At 59.1% G+C, this 25,483-nt stretch overlaps 1 protein-coding gene and 1 long non-coding RNA gene across 2 annotated transcripts; both read right to left on the minus strand.

Annotated features, from left to right (window-relative positions):
• Positions 1 to 2,419: 2,419 nt before the first annotated feature.
• On the minus strand, positions 2,420 to 4,547 carry LOC129399180 (uncharacterized). The gene is made up of 3 exons (XR_008626969.1): positions 4,470 to 4,547; positions 2,751 to 2,934; positions 2,420 to 2,546 (listed from the first exon to the last, which is right to left on the minus strand). It is a non-coding gene; the product is annotated as an uncharacterized LOC129399180 (long non-coding RNA).
• A 2,050-nt stretch (positions 4,548 to 6,597) lies between these two features.
• LOC101548936 (vitamin D3 hydroxylase-associated protein-like) lies at positions 6,598 to 25,007 on the minus strand. Its single transcript, XM_055117994.1, has 15 exons — positions 24,993 to 25,007; positions 24,608 to 24,811; positions 23,923 to 24,036; positions 23,559 to 23,702; positions 22,074 to 22,207; positions 21,671 to 21,877; positions 20,977 to 21,017; positions 20,540 to 20,664; positions 19,316 to 19,444; positions 18,097 to 18,194; positions 17,195 to 17,294; positions 8,988 to 9,031; positions 8,706 to 8,745; positions 7,061 to 7,166; positions 6,598 to 6,782 (listed from the first exon to the last, which is right to left on the minus strand). The coding sequence occupies exons 1-15, from the start codon at positions 25,005 to 25,007 to the stop codon at positions 6,598 to 6,600; spliced, it is 1,686 nt and encodes a 561-aa protein (XP_054973969.1).
• Positions 25,008 to 25,483: the final 476 nt, after the last annotated feature.

The following is a 25,483-nucleotide window of genomic DNA, read 5'->3' on the forward strand; positions in this document are numbered from 1 at the left end:
GGCCCCTCTTTGTCAGGTACAGACCCATCTCTGTCAGGTATAGGCCCCTCTTTGTCAGGTACAGACCCATCTCTGTCAGGTACAGGCCCATCTCTAAGCAGGTACAGGCCCATCTCTGAGCTCAGTTCTGCTCCTGCCGGGCAGCTGATCTCCTGTCTGAGTTTTTAGTGGAGGTCCTTCCCCGGGACCTGGCCAGTCTCCTGGCCACGGGCCCCCAGATCTTGTCTCTGCTTGTCTGGGGGTGGGCTCTCTGCCAGTTCTCTCAAACATGTGCCTTTCTGGCTACAACTGCTTCCTGGCTGAAGACAGGAGGCAGCGTGGGGGTTGGGACGGCTCCTCTGCACGGTCGCTGTCTGAGGGTTCCGGGGCAGAGGAACACAGCACACATTAACCACAGGAACGTGGCCAGAACATTGCAGGGTGGCTGGGGCGATGCATTCTCCGAGTCAGCAAGTCACTGAGATTCCGGTGCACGGAAGGCACCTGGGGGGTCTCAGGGATGAGGCTGCTGAGTGTACACACCATCAGGCCCTCAGACTGGACACTGCTGCCTGCGACCCAGGGGGCGAGCAGTCTCGGTCATGGGAAATCCTCAGCAAGTTTATTTCACTGTGGGCAAAACGATCCATCCCCAAGCCCCAAACCTCCAACAGCTGGGTGTGAGCGTGGGCCCGAACGACAGTGTTTGGCTTGAAATCTGTCCGCCAGGAGACCGGCTGGGGACGGAGGGACCCTGGGCACACCGAGGCTGGCACCAGTGCAGGGAATGTTCCAGGCCTGAGATTATACCAACAACTTTGCAAATCACAGTGACTAAAACCACAATTTTATTTTTTTTCTGTTTTTTTTTAAAATTTTTTATTAGTGAATCTCTGTGGGGTACAGTTACAGATTTACAAACTTTGGTGCTTGGGTCTTAGTCATACAATGATCGAGTACCCATCCCTCCACCAGTGCCCGTTCTCCACCACCAACGGTCCCAGTATCCCTCCCCCACACCCCCTCCCGGGTTTTTTCCAGATTCTGGCTATTGTAAACAGTGAAAACACAATTTTAAACAGAAACCAAAACCAGATCCTGAGTCACACTTCATGGCCTGCAGGGAGACAACTCAGGGCGCAGGAAAGGCCCCAAACAGCTGACCCGGCCACTCTGCTGAGACTGAGGGTCCGGGTCCCACGAGTGAGGCTGGTGAGCTGAGCAGTCACGGGGCTGGACATGGCAGAGACGGGGGCAGGGGGCAGGTGTGGAGAGTCCTGGCGGGGGGAGCCCGGGGAGGGTCACCCACGGGCACCCTCTGGGCGGAAGGACACTGACCGGCAGCTGTACAGCACAGCCTGGGGAGCCCCTGGGACAGGCCGGGGATCAGCACCCTCAGAGTTCCGCCCCAGAAACCTGCCCCAAGGTTCAGGCTGACACGCTCGGGACACGTGACACTCCCGCTGCCCATAGGACCAACACGCCAGTCAGGGAAGGGGCAGAGCTGCCCACCAGTGAGCCCATGGCAGATGGGGCCTGGGGGAGGAGGGGCGGGAGTGGGCAGTGGGGGGTCTGGGGGAGGGGCGGGAGTGGGCAGTGGGGGACCTGGGGGAGGGACGGGAGTGGGCAGTGCTGGGTCTGGGGGGGAGGGGTGGGAGTGGGCAGTGAGGGGTCGGGGGGGGAGGGGTGGGAGTGGGCAGTGGGGGACCTGGGGGAGGGACGGGAGTGGGCAGTGCTGGGTCTGGGGGGGAGGGGTGGGAGTGGGCAGTGAGGGGTCGGGGGGGAGGGGCGGGAGTGGGCAGTGGGGGACCTGGGGGAGGGACGGGAGTGGGCAGTGCTGGGTCTGGGGGGGAGGGGTGGGAGTGGGCAGTGAGGGGTCGGGGGGGGAGGGGCGGGAGTGGGCAGTGGGGGACCTGGGGGAGGGACGGGAGTGGGCAGTGCTGGGTCTGGGGGGGAGGGGTGGGAGTGGGCAGTGAGGGGTGGGGGGGGGAGGGGTGGGAGTGGGCAGTGCGGGGCCTGTGGGCAGGAAGTTGGTGTTTCCCACAGTTTCTGTTGTCCTCGTGGAGGCTGCCAGACCCCCGGGCCCATCGCGTGTCCCAGACTATCCCCATAGGCAGCTCATCCCGAGCCTCTGGTTGGACGGAGAGAGGACAGCGCCTGCCGGGCATCAGCGTGGACGCGCCTTCATGGATTGGATTGACGGTGCAGGGCCAGGCCAGAGCTGAGTAAGGACAGTCACACAGCCACACAACCACAGATGCACAACTACACAGAACAGCCACACAGACACACAGACACACAGAACAGATGCACAGACACAGACACACAGACACAGACATACAGATGCACAGACGCACAGACACACAGATGCACAGCCACACAGCCACGCAGCCGCACAGAACAGACGCACACACAGCTGCACAGAACAGACACACAGACACAGATGTACAGCCACACAGACACGCAGCTGCATGGAACAGACGCGCAGCCACACAGCCACACAGACACGCAGCTGCAGAGACGCGGGGCTCCTGCCGCCCTGTCCCTCTGTGGCCAAGTCTCGGACCCTGTAGGATGCGAATGGAGAAACTAAATGGTTTCCTGTACTGGAGCTAAATCCCATGCCAGCGCATCACAGACCCCCGACCTCCCCTTACAGCACAGAAACGAGGGACGTACCAAGGAGGCGTCACTCGGTGGCTGTGGCCTCCTGTCTGTCAGGGGGGCACCCACTCTGCTCATCAGCACTTTGAGGGCCCCCCTAGCGGTACCTGGTCATCCAAGTGGCCCCGTGGGGCCGCAGCGGGCTGCCTCACGCCGAGACTCAGCGCCGGGCCCCCCCGCGGCCCTCGTCAGCACCTCCAGCTCCTTCATCAGGCGCAGGGCTTTCTCCTCCTGCCACGGCAAGGCCACGCACTGCACGGACAAGGGCAACCCCTCGCTGCCAGCAAAGACCTGCAGGGGAGAGAGCGGCACTCCCTGCCCCCTCTGCCGTCCACGGCATCCCGGGACACCGCCCTGGCCTGCCCCGGCTTCTCCAGGGAGGGGACCGGCAGTCGCGGACACGCATGCATCTTCCTGCACGTTCCGGAAAGCCTCCCCACCAGACCGCCCTGCAGACCGGGAGCCGAGCCCTTCACGCTCCCCGAGACCGTCCAGCACCTTCTCGCTGGGCTTTATTTGTCACGCTTCTTCTGTCATTTGCCCTCGAGCTCCCTGGGCATTACTCCCGTCGCATTTACCCCTGGCTGGGACGCCAACGCCAGCTCAGTCCTCAGTCTGAGGAAACCGGGCGAGGCGGCTTTTCCTCCAGAGCCTCGGGAGCAAGCTGCCACGCGTCCGCATGCGCTGGCACTCCCCCCACCTCTCCCGAGCCCCCACTCTGATGCTCCTGACATCAGCCGTCTGTCACCCCCATTGCAGGGAGAGGGACCCCAGGCCCCGCGCTCGCTCCCAGACCCCCGCAGGCCCTGCCTGCTCTGTGGTGACATGACGTGCGCATCAGGCACCACAGGGAAGAGTCAGTCAGCCCGGAGACAGTGGGCAGCTGCCAGCAGGGTCAAGCCAGCGGGTGCCTCAGAGACCCGGGAGCCCAGTTAAAGGCCCTGAAGGAAGCACGTGTCCGCAACAGTGGGTTCTGCGGCCAGGACGCCTGGCCGCCCTTTCTCTGTGGGAGGTCTGTGCCCTCCCGGGGGACAAAGGACAAGTGTCTCAGGGGTTCCTGTTTGGCAGCAGACAGAGCCAGTCCCGTGAGAGGCTGCCACGTTCTCTGCGGCCTCGCTGAGCCTGGAGGCGACTCGTTAGAAATATTTAAGAACCAAAACGTTTCTCTTGGTCAGGAGCGTCTCGATGTGGGAAACTGCGGAGAGATGATGAGAATCCCGACCAGCCCCTCCCTGGCCGCCTGCCGCCTGCTGACCCCATGGAGGAGAGGCCTGAGGAGACCTGCAGGGCTGGGTGGGCCCTGCAAACCAGCATTCTAGTTCCTCCAAAGGCCCTGACCAGTCACTTAGGAAACAGAACTAGGGTTAGGGGCGTCTTGTCCAGTAGAAAGAGGAAAGGCCCGATTCTTAGGTCCTCCTCTGTCTTGATGCCGAGAGAAGGTTCTAGAACACTGTTCTATGATTGATGATGTGGACTGCTATGCCTGGTGGGTGAGGGGAGGCAGCCAGGCCCCCAACGACTCTCTCCTGCAAACCACCCAGGCACAGATGCCATTCAAGCCTTCCTTGGGCCCTGTCCTGTCCCAGGCCCCCGGTTCCTAGGGAGACCCCACCCAGTCCTCAGGGACCCCCTCCTCAGAGACCCCCACTCTTCAGGAACCCCACTCCTCAGGGACCTACTCCTCAGGCACCTACTCCTCAGGGACCCCTCTTCTCATGGAGCTCCCACTCCTCAGGGATCCTCTCCTCAGGGACCCTCACTCCTCAGGGACCCCCACTCCTCAGGGACCCCTCCTCAGGGACTCCCACTTCTTAGGAGTCTCTCACCCGATTCAAAAATCCACCGTGGCGCGTACAGAACTGTAGCAGTTCTTCTTCGTCCTCCTCGGTCACAGTGCTCACGGGGACAGTCCCCGCCGGGAAATCCAGCAAGTTGTAGAGACTTATGTAAGAGGTCAGACCTGCAAAGCACAGACTCATCAGACCCGGACCCCACCCCCCACCCCACTTCCCTCCTGCCCCCCACCCTCTCCACCATCTGCAGCAAAGTGACCAGGGCCTCAGGCAGCCTTTGTCCTTGGGGAGAAGCCACAATCCGAGAAGCCCCTGGTGAGATGGTGCCGCCAACCCTCACACCTCACAGCTCCCCTCAGAGTCCTCAGCATTTACCCAAGCCCAAGGCACTCAGTCCTCTGTGGAGGTGGGAATAGCTGAATTTCAATGATCTTTGACAACGAGACATGGTACGGCTACTGGGCCCAGGCACCCACGCCAGCGAGAGCGACAGCCAGTCAGTGAAGGCTCACGTAGGTGAGAGGGCCGTGCCTGCTCTCCTAGTGAGAGCAAAGGACATAAAATCTCCCCAAGATCAGGGTCAGGACAGAGGAAGAAGGAGCCTAAGAGGGAAGGAAGCCCCGCGCTGGTCTTTGGTGGCCATGAAAAAAGTGGACAAACCAGCACAGATACCGGAACAAATGTGCTGAGTTCCCGGAGACCAGAGCCCACTGCTTTATCTACGTCAGTCAGAGATGACAACACTGTCCCCACACACCAGCTCACTGACAATCGTGTTAGTAGGGACGAGTCTAACAGTTTGCCGACAGAGAGAACCAGTCTGAGTCTCTCACTATTCTCTCACAGGCCGGTTCTCCCCCACTTAGTCCATAGACTCCGTGAAAAAGCAGGACCCCAACAAGTTACGTGGTCTTGTCACTTGGCAAACCAGTTTTCCAGCTGGCAAGAGCTACAAAGCCCCTAGCGTAGCCAGCCTACAACTGAAGTACCCAGTTGGCGTCCTGACAGAATTGTTTCGAAAGTTAGTACAGAGCAAGAGTCCTGAAGCACGCCTGGCAGGGCTAAAGAATGGGTCTCTGGAGGGGAGGAAAAGAGACACCAGTTGTCCCATGAAACATAGTGACAGGCCTTTGAAAGCGCAAAGCAACAAAACGTAGAAAAAAATCTTTTCAAGAAACAGCTGAAACCCTGACTTTCCTCTGTGAAAGTATTTACTCTAGACGATAAAAATTAAGATTTGATAAAAATTACCTTAAAATAGACACAGACCTGAGTGTAAAATGTATACAGAAATGTATACATGTTATACAGTTAGTACATTCTATATATTTAGTACATTTAGTACATTCTATACACTTAGTATACTTAAATGTATACACTTAGTCAAGAACTCCGAGAAGAAAACATAGCAGCGACTTCTTACAGTCAACTGGACTCAGGAAGCTCCACAGACCGCGCTGACAGAAAGCCTCCGGAGAAGCCTGTGCCCCCTCTCGAGCATGTGTGTCTCTCTCTCTCCCTGGACATTCTCTAAGGAATTTCTTTGAAACAAAACCTTGACTTTAAAAAAAACACTCCCCTTGGAGAGCGTGATGTCAGGAAGATGAAACGGCAAGTCACAGCTTAGAGAAAAGCTTTGCAAAGCCAGAGTTGCGAAGGACCGTTTCTGCGCCAAAGGGCCCTGAAGACTCAGTGAGGAGACAAACAACTGTCGTGGCACCGCGGGAGCTTCTGAAGGACGGATGACACCCCCCACACCAGGCCCCCTGGAGCCCCCCCCCCCGCCCCCAGGCGCAGGCTGCTTCTGCCCAGCTAAGCACCCCTGGCCACAGCCCCAGCACCCTCGCGCCTGGAGTTCACCCCAAGGGCCGGGGCTCATGCCAACAGCGGCCCACAGCAGTTTTGTCAGCCTCCACAAAACTCGGGAGCGACCACAGCGCCCAAGAAGGGGTGACGGTGTGACCCTGTTCCTGACGGGTGACTGGGCAGTAGAGGAGAATGAGCAGGACACAGGGGGCCAGGAGGGCACTGCAAGAAAGGAGCCCCAGGAGGCGATCAGCTCAGAGCGGGGAGGGGCCAGCAGACCCTGTGGCAGTGAAACCCTGGCCTGCTGTCCAGCCCCGACACCACGGGTCACCACCAGCACAAGCCCAAGGTCGCCTCAGAGCTGGCCCACGAGGGCAGGGTGCCGGAGGGGGTCTACCCTGTGCGTCAGAACCTGCTCCCCAAGCAGAGTGTCCGAGAGTGTGGACACTGAGGCCAGCGTCCTCCTGAACGGGGTTCCCATTCTCCCCTCCCAAACGGGGGGCCCAAATTGCTGCTCTCCGGCCAGCCTCCCGGGAGCTTCTGGAACATGAACGGGAAGGGCCAAAGGTCAGGGCACAAACTCTCAGGCCCAGGTGTCCCCTAGCCCTGCAGTGGTGGGGACCAGTGTTGGCCGAGGGACACGGCAGCAGAGCCGTCTGGCCTCCTGAAAGAAAAGGACGAGGCGAGAGAAGCAGGCTCTGAGGATGCCTGGGGACGGGTTCGAGCATACACGGCATGCAGGAGGTGGAGCTGTGGGCCGCCAGGCGGACACTCAGCGCCGAGAGCCACTGCCTGGCGTCTGGCGGGGGGCCCCTTACCAAAGGGATTGCTGCTGGAGAGGCTGGAGGCGGGGCATGGCGAGGGACAGAGCAGCACGTCCAGCTCCTGGGCCGTCCACTGGCGGATGACCTCATGCTTGTAGGCCTGGGAGGAGGAGGCCGGAGGGTAGGCGAGTCACTTTAGAGAGCGCGGCGTTTTCCCACGGCTGCGGGTGCCTGGGGGAGGGAGCAGCACGAGGACCAGGCACTGCCCACTCACACGGTCAACATACGGCCCGGCAGCCTGTCCAGTCGGACCCTGAGCAGGCCAGTGAGCGCCACTCACAGCTGGGAACTGAGGACTGGACACAGGAGCTCCCGGGGACATGGACACGATCCCTGGGCAACGCTCTGGGCAGCAGCCGGGCAGCACCGAGAGGGAGAAGCCCAAACAGAGGCACACACTCACCCTCATACCCGCTCACACTCGCGCTCACACCCGCACACACTCGCCCTCACACAGCTGCACACCCTCACACCCGCACACAGTCGCCCTCACACCTGTACACACTCACCCTCACACAGCTGCACACCCTCACACAGTCACCCTCACACCTGTACACACTCACCCTCACACAGCTGCACACCCTCACACCCGCACACAGTTGCTCTCACACCCACACGCCCTCACACCCGCACACACTCGCCCTCACACCCACACTTGCCTTCACACCCGCACACACTCACCTTCACACAGCTGCACACCCTCACACCCGCACACAGTCGCTCTCACACCCACACACGCCCTCACACCCACACTTGCCTTCACACCCGCACACACTCACCTTCACACAGCTGCACACCCTCACACCCGCACACAGTCGCTCTCACACCCACACACGCCCTCACACCCACACACCCCCTCATACCCACACACACTCACCCTCACACAGCTGCACATCTGCACACCCTCACACCCGCACAGTCACTCTCACACCCACACACGCCCTCACACCTGCACACACTCACCCTCACACCCACACACACCCTCACACCCGCACACACACTCACCCTCACACAGCTGCACACCCTCACACCCGCACACAGTCGCCCTCACATCCACACACGCCCTCACACCCACACACACTCACCCTCACACAGCTGCACACCCTCACACAGTTGCCCTCACACCTGTACACACTCGCTCTTACATGGCTGCGCACACCCACCCTCATACCCGCACACATTCGCCCTCACACGTCTGTGCACACTCGCTCTCTGCCTGCACAGACCGTCGCAGGCGCACACTCGCCTTCCTAGTCAGTGGCACCGACAGCGTGTGGTCAGTGCAGCTGCCCTCCCTGTGTTGTCGGCCCTCCTGATCATGTCTGTGGCTCTGTCCATGTCCTGCCGTGGCCCCACAGTGCTCATGTTGGCCCAGCAATAACATGTGTGTCTGTGAGTGTGCGCCTGAGTATCTGTGTGTGTGACAGAAACAGTCACTGGCCAGCGGCCACTGTTGTGCAGGAGTCAGTGTCTCTGTGCTCGTGGCCCCGGCATGCCCAGGGCTCTAGCTCCCAGGAATCAGCAGGGGGGAGGGACCTGCAGCCTGGTGAGCGGAGAGGAGCAGGCTGGGCCTGGGGGGCACCTCGCCAGCTTCCCGGGACCCTGCGCCAGGCCCGGTCCGGGGGAGACGGTCACGTACCTTCAGAGCCACCTGCAGCTCCCACAGCTTCTTCACCGACCTGCAGGCACAGCAGCCAGACTGAGGCGGGGCGGGTCACAGTGCGAGGGGACGCAGCCGGACAGCCCCTCGCTCGCCGCCCCCTCTGGGCTCCCGCTGCCCCGCAGCACGGCCCTCCCTGCTCTGCCCCGGGAACAGCTTTGTTCTGAAGGACGAGTCCCCAGAGTGGGTGGCAGGTGGCCCTCGCCCACGGCCCGCCCCACCGGGCTCGCTGGCACTGTGTCTGACGCTGTGCGGACTCACCCGAGGCCAGTGCTCTTCTCGAAGATCATGGCCAGCCGAGGGACCTGGAAGAAACCAGAACACGTCTCACTCGTAGGGAGCAGGGCACAGGGACACGGTCACTCCCTAGGCCATGCGGAACGCCGCGAGTGTCTGGGCTGTGGCAGCGCGTCACGGGCACCGACAGCTGCAAGGCTGGAAGGACAGTGCCCCAGACTGGCCCTCGTGAGGGGTCCTGCCGGGCACAGGGCAGGACTGGAGCTGAACATGAGCCATGGCGAGGCCTCGTCTGGCCCGTCCAGTAGCTCCACTCGGCATGACATGGCACAGCACACAGGGCACAGCACGGCACACGGGGCACAGCACACGGGGCATGGCACACGGGGCATGGCACACAGGGCACAGGACGGCACACGGGGCACAGCACACGGGGCATGGCACACAGGGCACACGGGGCACGGCACACGGGGCACAGCACACAGGGCACAGGACGGCACACGGGGCACAGCACATGGGGCACATGGGGCACAGTACATGGGGCACGGCACACAGGGCACACGGGGCACGGCTGTGCACACAGGGCACAGCACACAGGGCACAGCACGGCACATGGGCACGGCACACAGGGCACAGCACACAGGGCACAGCATGGCACACGGGGCACGGCACACAGCCGAGGGACCTGGAAGAAACCAGAACACGCCTCACTCGTGGGGAGCAGGGCACAGGGACACGGCACAGCACATGGGGCACAGCAAACCCGCTATAAATGAGGAGCCGTGAGGAGTTGGCTCGAGGCCAGTGGGGTCTGAGCACCCACAGCAGGTAGGTCTGGATACCTGCCCAGCCCCGATCATCTCCCCAGTGCCTGGGTCTCAGCCAGTCCTCAGCCACTGGGTGCTGGACGGCCACCCCTGGGGGAATGAGCCGCAGGCCTGCAGCCTGAGCTGAAGAGCCACAAGGCCCCCCAGGGCTGCCCTGACCTCCAGGGGGAGCCTGATCAGACGCAGCCCAGGGTCCCTCAAGGACACGCCTCCGTGTCCGTGTCTGTGGCCATCCTGCAAACTCATAGGCAGGCGAGGGAGTGCAAGGCCGGGCATGGGGGCCGAGGGGTGCTGGCCTGTCCCTGACTCAGAGACTCACGTTTCTGGGGAACAGCTCCTGGAGAGGAGGGACTGGCCCCAGCTGTTCCTGGTGTTAGTGCTCAAGAAAGTAAGGGCGAGGGGAGAGGGGTAGGGGAGAGGAGGGAGAGGGAGAGGGGCAGGCGAGGGGGAGAGGCAGGGAGGTGGAGGGAGCTCGGGCTCCAGCTGGCGGGACCACCGGGGACTGAGCCCCTGCAGAGCTGAGTGCCCGTAGGTGGGCGTGGACAGGAGTCACTGCCCACTGGGCTTCTCTCCAGCTGTGACACAGGTCTTGGACACCAGGAAATGTCTCCTAAGCTGACCCCTTCGCCAGGGCCTGCCCAGGCTGTGGGGAGTGGCCAGCATGTCCCGCAGGTCTGTGGCCATGGCACAGAGCCCCCAAGCCCCGGGTAGAGACCCCCACGCCCCCGTCCCTCGCTTGCCTTGAGCATGACCGAGCTCAGATCCTCCTGGGCTCCTGCATCTGCTGGCCCGTCCCAGCTCCCGGTGGGCAGCTGCCCGTGGGGGAGCAGGAGGGACCATGCCCAGCCTGTCCCCTCCTCAGGGAGGACCCTGACAGCGAATCCTGGGCCTGTGTCCACCCACGGCCTCACGCAGTGGGACTAGCCTCACCCCACGCTGCTTCCCCTGGCTCCCAGAGGCAAAGGTGTGATTCATTATTGCTCTCCGGCCCGAGACTGCCCAGCCTCCTGCCGGGCGGGAAGCGAGAGACGGCAGAGTCTGCCCAGAGCATCGCTCACGCCTCCACACGCGAGTAACGGGCAAGCACAGAGCAGCGATGTAGGGTATCATCGGCTTGTCCTTTCTCCCTTCCCACAAAGAGTTCAGGGTTACCTGGTAATAATCCCTAAACATTTTAAGGCAACAGTGGTATGTCCTGTTCTCCTTGAGGTAAATTTTAAAACTTTGAAGAAAACAATGATGAGGACAAGGAGTCAAATGGGGTATACCTCCTTTTTTTTTAAATTGTGCTCAAGTCATAGATCCAGGAAGACCAAAATGAGATCTGATATTAGTAATAAAAACAAGTTCAGAGCACTTTTATAAAATAGCTTGTAGCTGCTGAAGCAATTGTTGAACTAAGAGACACAGTTATAATACCAGGGAAGAAACCAACAACATAAACTGAGTCTGAGATGACATTAGCCGGCCCTGGCACATGGGCGAGTGAAGAAACCACTGTGGCAAGTTTCAGTGTTCATTGGAAGCTCTTTTCTGATATCAGAAATAACCTGCTTCATAACCATCACACACACAAGCAGAAGTATCCTGGTGACAATGCCTTCTGTCCCTCACCAGACTCAGCATCTGTCATGGCTGAGTGGGTGAGCACCCAGGAATGAGGTGTCTCTGTGACTCCTGGGTCAATAAGCAATTGCTGAGTGGGAGAATAACCTCGTACCCACTGGCCCTGAAGCCATTTTCCCAGAGGTGGTATCTCACGAACTAGAAGTAGAAGTTCACTTCCCCAAAATAAAACTGTACCAGCCTGAGCCTTTGAATAACCTTCCTTGGAACTGGCATGTCATCACAGGTTCTGATAAAAAGCCTGAGGTTTGGTTGTCCAGACTGAGTTCCTGCAGATGGCCTTGGGAATTGAGACTAGAAACTAGACAAGGCTTTCTCCACCTCTGGCCTGACTGAGGGCTCTCGGGGTAGCTGGGCCCTTTTACATAAAGTTCTGCTCGGTTTGCCAGCACAAATTCACCAACAGACACAACTCTTTGATGCAAAATTTTCTCACCTTTGTCCTGGCTCAAAACCTGATGCCCAGTCTCAGGCCGATACCAGCACATGCTCCGCCGAGATTTGACCCGGGTGGCCACACTTTTGTGCAGCCGCTTTGCTGCTGATTAACCAGAATCTGGAGGCAAACCAGACTATTTTTGGTTCCAGAAACTGCTTACAGCCATGTCCCTAGGCTGTGAACTAAAACCTGATAGCCCCACACAGGCCGAGGACAGAAAATATCCTTTTTTCTCGTCGGGTGGCGTGGTGTCAGCCATATTATGAGGACTATTTATTAAGCAGGCACGAACTTGATGGCACGGGAAGGAGGGAAAAAGAATTTATGTACTTGAAACAGCGGGACTTCATATCTCTCCATTCTCAGCAATAGAAAACTAATTATCAAATGCTTCCTTGGCAGTAGGGCTGTCTTTCCTGGGGGGAAACTCCAACAATAGTGAGTTTTGTGTTGAAATATGGAATGTAATCAAGGTAAAAAGAAAATGAAGTGAAATTGATCAATTACGCAGGTGGGGATGGGGGGCGGGGGGCAGGGGTTGGGAGGTATACGGGGGTTTTTGGTGGTAGAATATGGGCACTGGTGAAGAGATGGGTGTTTGAGTATTGTAGAACTGAGACATAAGCCTGAGAACTTTGTAACTTTCCACATGGTGATGCAATAAAATAAATAAATTAAAAAAAAAACCCTTATGCCCATCAGGTACAGAGCTCAGCTCCGCATATCCCATACTATCCCATGGGATAGCTTCCTGTTCCCTGAACTCGGCCGCTTGTCGGTGAGCCTCTAGGTGCTCTCCATGAGGAATGGAGTCAGGGATCTGAGACGCCTTTACCCTCCCTGTCAGAGAATCCTGCAGACAATCATGAAAACCTGATGTGCTGCTAGTAAGGTTCACTTGAGCAAGGTCCCTTTCTACCTGGGGGCTCAAATCTTGTCCCTTTACACCAGAATTTAATCTGTCGGGACTCTGGGTGGGAGAGACGGTAACTGTATCAGGGCAGGGACTATCCAAGGCATTGCTCCCTGCCGTGGCTGGTTGCAGTGAATCTACTGACTGGAGCTCTGAAGCTCCACACCGGGGAGAAGGGCTGCAGCTGGGAACATCCCCTGATTTTACGGGGCCTGGGGCTGGCCCCACTGCAAGTTTCCCGAATTGGGGTCAGCAGCCACGCCAAGATTGGAGGGACAATCTCTGGCCCAGTGCTTTCCTGTACGGCATCGTGGACAAGGTCCAGGTGGTGCTCTCACAGTGGCACGGTTTGGAGGTGCCCTGCAGTCCTTACGGAAGTGGCCTGATCTCCCACAATTGAAACATTTGCCCTTCTCTTGCCTCTGTATGGCACAGGCTTCAAGAGCATTAATACGTGCCTGATGTTTGATAGAACCAACATTCCTACATGCCTTCAAGTACCCCATAATGTCCTCCTTCTCCTTAATGGGGCGCAGAGTGGCCTAGCAATCCTCGTTAGCGTTTTCAAAGGCCAATTGTTTGGACAGAAGCTCCTGAGTTTCCTTACCCCTAACCTGCTTTTCTATGGCTTCCATCAACCTCCCTATGAAGTCTGCATAGGGTTCTAAGCTTCCCTGAAGAATCTTTGTATAGCTTCCCTTGAGTTCAGCATCTGCACCAATCTTCTCCCAGGCCCACATTTTTTCTCATGTCATTGCGGACATGAGAAAAAAAAAAAAAAAGGAGGTATGCCCCGTTTGTCTCCTTGTCCTTGACATTGTTTTCTTTAAAATTTTTGAATTTACCTCAAGGAGAGCCATATACAGCAGCTGAAAGGCATTATCAGGAAGGTTCAGGAAATTATTAACTCTCCTGTGTGGATTAAAATTGACAAAGAATGGGTAGCAGGGAGACTCCTCACTCGAGGAAAAGGCTATGTTTTTCTTTCAACAGATAACCCCACCAAGAAACTTTGGGTCCCGTTCTGCATTTTGTCAGGAGCAGAATTCATCTGCCTGCTTTAACTTTCAAAACTTTGCAGTCTCACAACCCTCCAAATTCCAGCCCTAAGCCATTGCCAAACTGATTTCAGCTGGAAGCCACAAGGAAACCAGAGGAGGAGCTTGCATCAGAGGCCTGCAGCAAAGGCCTCTAGCTCCTTTAACGTATCATGAGGTCACATTAAGAGCATTCCTTAGATCCTACTTTTACAAGTTGTGGAGTGGAAAACGACAGGACCCCGTATTTTGGATTAACAATTCTTTACTTTTACCCTCTCCTTGGAATTCACAGGTGCCTCAGTTTCTGAATGAGAAAGGAATGACTTTAAATAGGAACAGCTTTTCATTTCTCTCAAGGATAACTGTTCATGTCAGAGTTCCCCCTGTCTCTTTCTCTACCCCTAGGCATGGAGACGTACCAAACCCCGATGGTCGAAGCATCTAATAACTTTAAAAAAGTGTTTTTTCCAAACATAAGCTAGGTTGCACATATATGACTGCCAGTGAACCTGACCAGAGAATGGCTGCATTCCCCTGCTAACGGACTCCTGGCAGAAGTTGTGATGCTCCTGATCCAGTGTTCCCTGCCTGATCCAGTGCTTCATGAAGTTCATCAGACTCCTATAGCTGCTCCCCTGGGACTCATTGCTGTGACCGTCACTGCTGCTGTTGCAGAAACAACTCTTCAATTTTGATCCAGACACTTCATTTCTTTAGAATGGGACTAAATGACTCTCATTATTGGTGAATCTCATCACCCCTGGACAGTGCAGGACAAGTGGACACTTTACTATAAGCACTGCTCTGGCCAAGGGTCGGACTGAAATTTTACTACAACTTATAAGCCTGTATTGTGTTTGGAATTGTTCCTCTGTTTCAAATTTTTGTGATTTTGTAAACAGAAAAGGGGGAGATGTAGGATATCATTGGTTTGTCCTTTCTTTCCACAAAGAGTTTAGGTTTATCTGGTAATAATCTCTAAACATTTTAAGACAACATTGGTATGTCTTGTTCTCCTTGTCACAAGGAGCTTAGGTTTATCAGGTCACACCCATCAAAGTGCTCCCGAGTCACTCCCATTCCTTTGTCTATCTGTAACCACTTTTCTATGCTCTCTTCCCCAACTAGTTAATCAACTTTTCCCCCTAATCAGACTCTGTTAATTTGTAAGATCAGGCCTTTCTAGGACACTGAACTTGTATTGTAAGTTAATATTGCCTTTCTCCTCTCCTTGTGTCTTTTGAATAGTTTACTTTAAAGCAATGTCCTTGGGGCTGGAGTGATAGCACAGTGGGTAGGGCGTTTGCCTTGCACGCGGCCGACCCCAGTTCTAATCCCAGCATCCCATATGGTCCCCTGAGCACCGCCAGGGGTAATTCCTGAGTGAAGAGCCAGGAGTAACCCCTGTGCATCGCCGGGTGTGACCCAAAAACCAAAAAAAAAAAATAAAGCAATGTCCTTATTGTATGGACAAAGAAAGACATTTGTTAATATGCTTTTGTAACATGGAATTTAATTGGCTTCGAAAATTATTCACTCCCGGGTATCTGCTTTCTCGACTTAGGCCTCAGCTGCCCTTACTTCCTAGCACCCCCAAAAGCAGGGTCCTGACGAGGGACGGGACGGATCCAGGGCAAGCAGTGAGTTATGTGCTAACCTGGCATTGAGATGGGCCTGGCCAAAGTGCCTGATGCTTAACTATAAGTTAAGATCTTGGTCATGGACAAATGCTGTCATGATCCAAAAGTAACGATGAGACTAGGACCCTGCTAGGGATAGGAAAGACTAATCTGGCCTGAGCACTGTAGTCTGAGATCGAGATGACCCCAGGAGAGCAATTCTATAAGCTTAATGCGTCTCTTGCTGTGTCCATACAAAATGATTGATATTATGAATTCTTATATGTTAGTTGGACAAGGAGAGGAGAAACACATCCATGGGGTTCCACTCTTGGGTGGGTGTCCTGCTGAAAGAGAATCTGTCCTAGAAGAAGCATCCCCTAAGGGAAAGAACTTTACCCCTATTGCCTTATTGATTGTGACCACACCTATGTGTAAGCCTGATCCCTGATGTGGGGGATTTAAGGTGGCTGTATGAGGGGGTTCGGGGAAGAAGCAGAGAGAGAGAGAGAGAGATGGGAGTGTATAGAGAGGAGATTGGAATAAACGGCATTGAGACCAACCAGCCTGGCTCCGTTCCTTCCTTCGCCTGCCTCGTCATTGCCATCAACCTTCCCGGGGTGGGGAAAGCAGCTGGAGACTACCGAACGCGGGCGGTGGAAGAGATAGAGTGCCTCTGCCCTGTGCCCCCCCTCATTTTTGTGTTTACACACAGCTCCACCCACGGCCGCACTGAACATAAGGACTAGGAGTAAGTGCTTCCCAGGCGAGAGAGTCCTGACCGACTGGCAGACGAGGGAAGGAAGGTGTCTCTGACTGACAGGCGAGGGAAGAACAGGTGTCTCCGACTGACGGGCGAGGGAAGGACAGTTGTCTCTGACTGACGGGTGAGGGAAGGACAGGTATCTCTGACTGACGGGCGAGGGAAGGAAGGTGTCTCTGACTGATGGGCGAGGGAAGGAGTGGTTTCTCCGACTGATGGGCGAGGGAAGGACAGGTGTCTCTGACTGATGGGCGAGGGAAAGAGTGGTGTGGCATGTGCAGAGCAGGAGGGTCCCCAGGAAACGGGCCAGGGTGCCTGAAGCGAGGTGGCACAGCCCGCAGTGCGCTCTCTGTCCAGACGGGAAACCGGGACCCAGATGGCATAACCAACCATGAGGGGTGGAGCCCCCTTGCCGGAGCGGGGTGAACCTTCGGGTGCCATGACACATGCATGGGACAGACGGCGGCCGACACTGGCCGCCTGTACACGGGAAACGCCAAAGAGCTGCAGGACAAGGAGCTGAGGGTGGCGACAGCACCCCCCATACATGGTGCGGGCAGCCCACCCAGGCAGGACAGCCAGCGGCCAGCCCTCACGCCACACACGCATGCTGTGGCGCAGAGCCAGGAGCGGCTTCGTGGTGAAGCTGGGAAGGCGGAACAGCTGAGGCGGCCCCCTGGCCCTCCCCCACGTCAGCACTGTACACGTCCCGTGGAGCTGGAGGGCGACACGGAAGAGCAGAAGCGGAGGCGAGCGAACGGGGCCGCCCGGAGCTCGTGTGCGGTGGATGCTGGTGCCCTGCTGCCCAGCCGGGTCCCTGACTGACCGGGTGGTTCTCACGGCCCGACACAAGCACCTCGCGTGGGAACCCTCCGCACGTGCTCCTAGCAAGAAGCTGCAGTGTGTGCGGCCTGCGGGGAGGCCAGAGACGAGGGACCGAGGCCTGGACCCTGGACTACAGCCGCTCGCCCGCCCCGTCCAGGCCCGCAGGGGCCGACACTCACCCAGGGTCTCAGCAGGAAGGCGACGAGGCGCCTCAGGAAGAAGGGCAGAGAGCTCAGCTTCATGAAGAAACTCACGGAGGGGCTGAACTTCTCATTTCTCCTGCAAGGACCAGGGCACGGTCAGCTCTGACTCGGGGCGCACCCGAGCCGAACCCTCCTCAGCCCCGTGTCTGGGAGAGTTAGACGGAAATTGTTTCCTAGGGGCCCCAAGTGGCAGCACAGCGGGCAGCGGCCGCCCTGCACATGCCGGCCCGGGTTCAGCCTCCCGCCCTTCACAGGGACCCCCGAACCCGCCGGGGGTGACCCCTGAGCTCCCCACATGTGCCCCAAAACAAACAAACACACAGAAAATTCCTTCTGGTGCATCCAATCTCGCTTGACTCTGAAGTCCACGAGCGTCCAGCAGACCCGGGGCTGGATGTGAGGTTGGAGCTCGTTCAGCGCAGAGCAGCCGCTGGGGCCATGGGCCCCGGGGGACGGGGGCCCCAAAGAGGTGGAGTGTGCAGACAGTGAGCAGGACAGCCCCTCAGGCTCCTGTGGACCTTCCTTGTGTACAGCACGTGTCGTCACTGGCGTGCACTGAGTGAGGCTCTGTGACCAACGCGAGTGGCCTGAGTGTTCTGGGATACACGTACGTGTGGTTCCACCTGCCTCCTGTCTTTATTTCTCACCCAAGTGCAAGACCTCTTTCTCACCTGACAGGTAATATTTCGTGAAGGGGAGCCCCAGCTCTGGGCCCGGAGGCCACCCCCATGGCCACTGCTGTCCATCAGAGCCATGTGAACACTTCCCCTGGACCTTCCCAAATGGTCACAAAGCTGAGCAGAACCCTTCCCTCCTCCTGGACCTGGGCGCCGTGCTCCTCGACACGCCCTGGTGCTCCCGGGCCCTCTCCCACTCACAAGAGCTCAGACATGGTCTCCATCCCGTCTCCTAGGAGCCCACCAAAGAAGAACTCGAAGACTGCAAAGTCCATCCGTGGGATCGAGAATGGGACGACCTGAAGGGAGGAGAGAGGGTCAGAGCACCCACGGCTGAGCCTTCCTTCATCCTGGCTGAAATCTGGGCACTCGCTCAGGGCCACTCGTGGGCAGGGTTCGAGGAGCAGGCACTCGGGGACAGTGGGAAGACAGGTATGACGGAGCCCCGCGGAGGGTGAGTGAGGACAGGCTGAGGCTGTTCGTGTCCTCACACTTCCCACCTCGAGCAGAGGCGGGCAGCCGGCTATCTGCTGTGTCCCACCCCCGCCTGTCACCAAGCCCCAAGCGTGTGCAGCTAATTTCTAAACAAAAGCTAAGACTGGTCGCCCCTAATGAGAAAGGCGAGTCTCTGCGCCAAGGACTCTGGCACCCGTGACCTGCTGCTGGACAAGAAAGTGCAATGTGGGAACTCCTGCCTGCCCCACGTCACTGCGGGTCTGCTCACAACTGCAGGTCTGCTCACACCTGCGGTTCTGCTCACACCTGTCGGTCTGCTCACACCTGCTGGTCTGGGTCATATCTGCTGGTCTGGGTCATACCTGAGGGTCTGCTCACACCCAAGGGGCAGCTCACACCTAAGGGTCTGCTCACACCTAAGGGTCTGCTCACACCTGCAGGTCTGGGTCACACCTGTGGGTCTGCTCACACCTGTGGGTCTGCTCACACTGCAGGTCTGCTCACACCTAAAGGTCTGCTCACACCTGCTGGTCTGGGTTACACCTGCTGGTCTGCTCACACCTGCTGCAGGCCCCACACAGCCTCTTCCCCATCTGTGCTGAAGTGCTGAGCCTCCTGGGAATACGCCCTCTCACATGCCTGCCCTCACCCGCTCTGATCCCTCACAACTCCCACAGCCTCACCCAGAGCCCGTCTCAGCAGCAACAACACCCCCTCTCCCCCTTGCCTTCCCCTCCCCTCCCCTCCCTTTCCCCTACCCCCTGCCCTCCCCCAACTCCTCCCTCCCCTCCCCCTCCCCCACCCCATCCACCCTGATGCACTCTGGCCTCACACCCAAGGTGCTGCCGTTTCTCCAGCTAATCAGGACCCACCACTTCAGACCCCAGCCCGGCAGCCTCTGCCCTCAGACACCCAGGGTCAGCCTGTGCACGGTGGGGCTGAGGGAGGAGCTGGTGGCGCCCACCTTGTGACCGGCCCTCTCGAGCAGCTCCCGGCTCTGCTGCAGGGCCCGCCGCATGCAGGGCAGCATAAGGCTGTAGCTGCCGGGGTCCTCAGAGCAGCCGATGCGCAGGGGCTGGGAGCAGGAGTACAGCTGAGCGGTCAGAGGCCAGCCGGGACGCGTGGCACAGGAAACACGGGGGGAGAGAGAGAGAGGGAGGGGGAGAGAGAGAGGGAGAGGGAGAGACAGGGAGAGAGACAGGGAGATAGATAGGGAGAGAGAGAGGGAGAGAGAAACAAAGGGAGAGAGAGAAAGGGAGAGATAGAGGGAGGGAAGTAGAGGTAGAGAGAGGGAGGGAGAGAAGGAGAGAGAGAGAGGGAAAAATCATTAGAGGAAGTGAGACAGAGAGAGAGGGAGAGAGGGAGAAGGAGAGGGGGGGAGAGGAGAGACAGAGAGGGGGAGAGAAGGAAAGACAGAGAGGGAGAGGCAGAGAGAGGGAGAGAGAAACAAAGGGAGAGAGAGAGAAAGGGAGAGATAGAGGGAGGGAAGTAGAGGTAGAGAGAGGGAGGGAGAGAAGGAGAGAGAGAGAGGGAAAAATCATTAGAGGAAGTGAGACAGAGAGAGGGAGAGAGGGAGAAGGAGCGAGAGACAGAGAGGGGGAGAGAAGGAGAGACAGAGAGGCAGAGAGAGGGAGAGATGGGTTTCCAAGTCTGCTCATGTGTCACTTGGCAAAGCGTCCCCAGCCATCCACCACTGGCACATGGTTATTGTTCCTTGGTGGCTCCTCACCCCGTGCTCCCTCCTGGAGAATGAGGTGCCCCACTCGCTGTGAGACCCTCATGGGCCTCGGGCCAGAGCCTCCGGGCAGTGCCTCACTGTAGGAGACCCGCCAAGGACCACGGCCCTGGAGGAGTCTCAGGGCTGCTGGTTCTCCTCAGGGACCAGCTCAGCCCCGAGCAGCCAGCATGGAACCCTGAAGCCACTCAGCACCAGCCGCCTGGAGCCCTGAGGCGAGCAGCTCTGAGGGAGGAGGCTTGCTGCTGACCACACCAATCACCGCGGGTATGGGGGGCAGGGCGGCCTGTGTGGGGCGGGACAGCCCAGACTGACCGGGTCCCGGGCACGGCCACACGCCTCCTAGTCGCACCCTGTGAGTGAACTCGCCATGAACCGGACGGTCCCTCTGGACGCAGGAGCCCCGAGGCCATGTGCGTGGAAGGGGCCTGGTCAGCACGGCCGCGCGCTCACCTGGTCATTGAAGGGCAGCGGGGGCACCGTGGGGTCCAGCCGGAAGAGCTCGTCACACAGCAGCGCCCGCATGCACAGCGCCAGGCTGTCCACGTCCCTGGCCATGGGCCCCAGGGCGGACAGGACTGGGAGGAGGAAGAGAGGGTGGCAGGGCTGCTCGGGAGGCCCAGGCTCGAGTGTCTCCTTGGCCCCTGGGGACGGGGACGTGCCCCTGCTGGGCGCTCCTCTGAGGAGAGGGCCTCACCGAGCCCCGCCCTTCTCACCACCCAGAGCCGCTGCCCTCCCCGTGTGACTGTCCGTGGACACCCATGAGGTCTGCATAGGCTGGACTCAGAAGCCCACGGCCAGGAGGCCCCACGCTCAGTCTGGGCTGGGACCCGCTTCCTGGACAGCTCTGCTCTCCCTTGACAGGGGGGAAGCTGGGCGAGGCGGCTTACCAGTTTTCTGGCCTGGCGCTGCCGACAACACACCCAATGAGCTGCAAAACAGGCATTTTCGGTGTCAGCCTGAGAGAACCTCAGCACCGTGGGCCGGTTTCCACTTATGACAACAGACTCGGTCACACACATCAGCCCTGTGACCAACCTTAGAAAAACTCTGCGAGTCTTTAGTTTCATCTACGATGGCTCTGGAAAAAGCTCTATGCACAGCCCTGAGAAAGATCCAGAGAGACCCTGAGAGCCTGAAACATCCTGAGAGAGATTCTGAGAGAGACCCTGAAAGACCCTGAGAGACCCTCCCTGAGAGAAACCCTGAGACCCTGAGAGACCCTGAGACATCCTGAGAGAGACTCTGAGACCCTGAGAGAGACTCTGAGATCCTGAGACATCCCAAGAGATCCCCTGAGAGATTCTAAGAGAGCCCCTGGGAGAGCCTCTGAGAGTCCTTGAGAGCCTCTAAAATATCATGAGAGAGATGCCAAGAGACCCTGAGAGAGTCTGAGAGATCCTGAGAGACCCTGGGAGAGATCCCGAGAGGCCCTGCGACATTCTGAGAGACTGAGAAACCCTGAGACATCAAGAAAGTACCTGAGAGACCCTGGGAGAGTCCTTGAGAGTCCCTGAAAAAGATCCCGAGAGGCCCCGAGAAACTCTAGGAGAGCCCCTGAGAGATCCTGAGGTGATTCCTCACCTTAGCCTGGTGCTCGTGGTCTTGAGCCCACAGATCCCACAGAAGCTGGCGGGGATGCGGATGCTGCCACCCAGGTCAGTGCCCATGCCCAGGATGGAGCCCCCGGAGGCGATCAGCACAGCTTCCCCACTGGATGAGCCCGCAGGGGTTTTCTGGAAGCCCTTGGGGTTCAGAGTCGTTCCAAAGATGGGGTTGATGCTGTTGTAGCTGAAAGATATCAAGGCCTCAGGTTTCCTCCATCACCCACAGACCCACCGGGGCCCGATGTTGCCACCACGAGAGTGGAGAGAGCCAATAATTGCTGCGGAGACACTCGCCCCGGGCCCCCTCCCTTCTCCCCTCAGCTCCCTGGGGTTCTGGGCTGCTCGCCCAGGATCCAGGGGCGACCCGAGCATGCACCCACCTCATCATGGCCTGCGGGACGTTGGTCTTGGCAAACACCACAGCCCCCTGGCTCCTCAGCACCTTGGCGATCACACAGTCCTCCTCGGCTGGCCTGTCCAGCCAGGCTACCAGGCCGCAGCTGGACACCTCACCCTATCGGGGACACTATGTCATGGGAACAGGGGACTGGACGGGGTGGGCAGACGCCGGCGGGTGACTGAGCAGAGGCCATCGAGGTGCCCACTCTTGCTTGAGCGGTGGAGCACGGCCTGCACGGGGTCCCCAGAGCCCAGCACGTCCCGTCGGCACAGCTCTGCTGAGCGCCCCCTGCCCCACAGACGCACTGGGTGAGGAAGCGGGCTGAACATAGGCCAGCGCTGGACTAGGCTCCTGGCCGCCGCCCAGCTGCCCTCGTCCTGCTGCCCAGCGCAGCACTGGCTTGTGTCGGCTGCTTCTGCATGGCCAGGGTGTCTCTTTCCTCGGCGTTCATCCTTCTCAACGTAGAGAAGGGGGCTCCCCCGGGGACAGACTCCAGCCTTCTCTCCTCGGGCCCAAGTGTCTACAGAGCTAGCCCGCACACGGTCCTCAGGGGCCTGAAGGCCACAGGCCTCCCTGTCACCCTCCCCCCCAAAACTACTCTTTGAGGCGAACTTGGGGAGGCTGGTCAGGACGGATTTGCCTTTCCTAGCGAGAGCATCCCTCACTCCTGTAGCGCCTGTGCTCTCAGGGCTGGGACAAGCCCCTGCGCCTGTCCCCAGGATGGGGGCTGGCCGCCGGGAGGGTGACAAGCAGGAGGCAGCGGGGCTGTCCTGGAGTTCAGAGCCCCCAGCTCACTGCCTGGAGCGAAGCGTGAGGGAAGCAGGATGGCCCGGTGCTGGCGAGCTGCTGGGCATGTGGCGGGAATGTGGCAGGGAGCTGGTGGGAGCATGGTGGACGCGTGGTGGACGCGTGGTGGATGTGTGGTGGACACGTGCTGGGAGCGTGGTGGGTGCATGTTAGTGAGCTGGTGGGCGCATGGATGGCGTGTGGTGGGCGCGTGGTGGACACGTGGTGGACATGTGGTGCACGTGTGGTGGACCCATGGTGGACACGTGCTGGGAGCGTGGTGGGTGCGTGTCAGTGAGCTGGTGGGCATGTGGTGGACATGTGGTGGACATGTGGTGCACGTGTGGTGGACCCATGGTGGACACATGCTGGGAGCGTGGTAGGTGCGTGTTAGTGAGCTGGTGGGCATGTGGTGGACACGTGGTGGATATGTGGTGCACGTGTGGTGGACCCATGGTGGGCACGTGCTGGGAGCATGGTGGGTGTGTGTCAGTGAGCTCGCGGGCGTGTGGTGGACACGTGGTGGATATGTGGTGCACATGTGGTGGACCCATGGTGGGCACGTGCTGGGAGCATGGTGGGTCCGTGTCAGTGAGCTGGTGGGTGTGTGGTGGGTGGCTGGTGGGCGACTGGTAGGTGCGTGGCAGGGAGCTGGTGCTGGTGGCGGTGCTGGGCCCACCTGGCACTGGTAGTTGTCCTTCAGGCTGACTGGCACGCCATGCAGGAGGCCGCGGTGCGGGCGCTGGTGCAGGTCCTGCAGCTGCTGCTCCCAGCTGGAAAGGAAGCCCGTGAGGCAGTTCCAATCCCGTTGTGCCCGGAGTGCCTGCCAGTCGGCCCACAGGAAAGCAGGGTCAGGCCCGGGGCTGGGCGACACCCAGGCGGCCGGTGTCCCTTCCCGCGTGCACAGCCCGCAGGCCTTGGCAGAGGGCACAGAGCTGCTGTTCCCAGGGGCAGACGCCAGCTTGTCGTCACTCGGGCACTTCCCCCTTTGACTCAGACATGCAGCCTCTCCCCCCGCCTGGCCTCTGCCACCCACCTCTCACCTGCTCCAGGTAACTGTGGAGGACCAGCTCAGGACTCAGGGTCCCCTCCTGGAGCTTCTGTGTCAGCTCCAGCAGTGACAGAGAGGCGACGGACTTGGCAGAAGCCTCAGGGTGCTGCAGGAACAGACACACGGACATTAGGGACAGACACACAGACGTGGGGACTGCAGGGACAGACACTGCTGTGGGTGAGCTGCAGGGAGACACAGGATATCGGGAGACGTTGGGGGGACACGCGGCACATGGCACGGAGCTCGGCCCCGCGAAGATGCACGGCAGCAGTGCAGGTGGCAGAGAGAGTGGCATCGGGCCAGGGCCCCGAGTCAACCAGGCGCGTGAGTGTCAGGGAGCCCACAGCAGAGAGCGCAGTGTGGGGAGACTCGGAGACACCCTCCGGCCCTGGCGTAGGACAGGACTGGTGCTGAGGGAGCAGTGTGGCGTGCTCAGTGCCACGGAGCTCAGCGGCCGACCCCCAGGACACCCCGCCTGCCCCCGCCCCTCCGGAATCCTTCTGAACGAGGGCACCGTATCCTGCAGACTGCCCCGTGCCACCTCCCGGTCGGGAAACCTGCTCTCCTCACGTCTGCTCCCAGCCTCTGCAGGGAGCGCCCCTCTCCGTGCCCCCTGTCCCCTTCCCGTCCCTCCCCCGAGCCCCTGCCTGGGGGAAGCCTGTGGGGGGCTCCACCTTCTGCCAGAAGGTTTGCAGCTCGGCCTCCACCTGGCGCAGCTGCTGCTCCCGCCGGCCCAGGGCCTGGGTGATCTTGGCCTCCAGCTTTCTCCTCCAGAAGCTCCAGCGCAGCAGGATGGCAGTGCCCAGGGTGCCCACGCCCAGCCCCAGGGCCCAGCGTAGCTCCCGTGGGACCTGCCCCAGCATGGCCACAGCGCCTGCCTGTGTGAAACAAGATTGGGGGTCCCGTGGGCTTTCTCCTCCACGACGGAGAGTGGTTCAGTGACCCTTGTGCATCCCAGCCTGGGCCAGGGGCTACCTGGACTCAGGCACTTCACCAGCAGGGTCAGGCCAGTGCCTTCCTCCTGCAAGTCGGCCCCCGCCCCAGCCCCCTTCCGCTCACCACAGCCTCCTTCATGCTCCCAACGCCCCTGAGCTCCCAGGACCACACAGCCTGTGGAGACGCCCGTGGTGCTGCCTGCAGTCCATCTGCTGCCAGGGCTTTACAGGGGCTGGGCGGGTCTTGCTCCCATTGGCCGGCTCCAATTACTATGAAAAGCTGAAGGACCTTGACCTCCTGGCCACTGGGGGCCCTCCTCTGACATGACCTGAAAGAGTCAATGGTTTAAAGATTGTTGTTTGTACAAGCGAACGCAGAGAACCTGTGCTCTCTGCCCGGCACCTCGGGAGGGCCGGCTTTGCAGGACAGTGGATGCTGCTTCCTGGCTTGTGCTGGGCAGAGAACAGGGTTGAGAAGCTGCAGAGATGCCACACAAGTGAGGGGAGAATGTGTGCCTGGCGACTCTGGAAGGGGCGAGAAGGCAGGTGAGCCCATGGGGCTGCACCCGGTCCCTGCACGTCCCCCCAAGGGACGTTTGTGTGTGCTCATACCGC

This window comes from Sorex araneus, chromosome 10 (assembly GCF_027595985.1).
Source record: "Sorex araneus isolate mSorAra2 chromosome 10, mSorAra2.pri, whole genome shotgun sequence".
In the NCBI taxonomy this organism is placed as follows: Eukaryota; Metazoa; Chordata; class Mammalia; order Eulipotyphla; family Soricidae; genus Sorex; species Sorex araneus.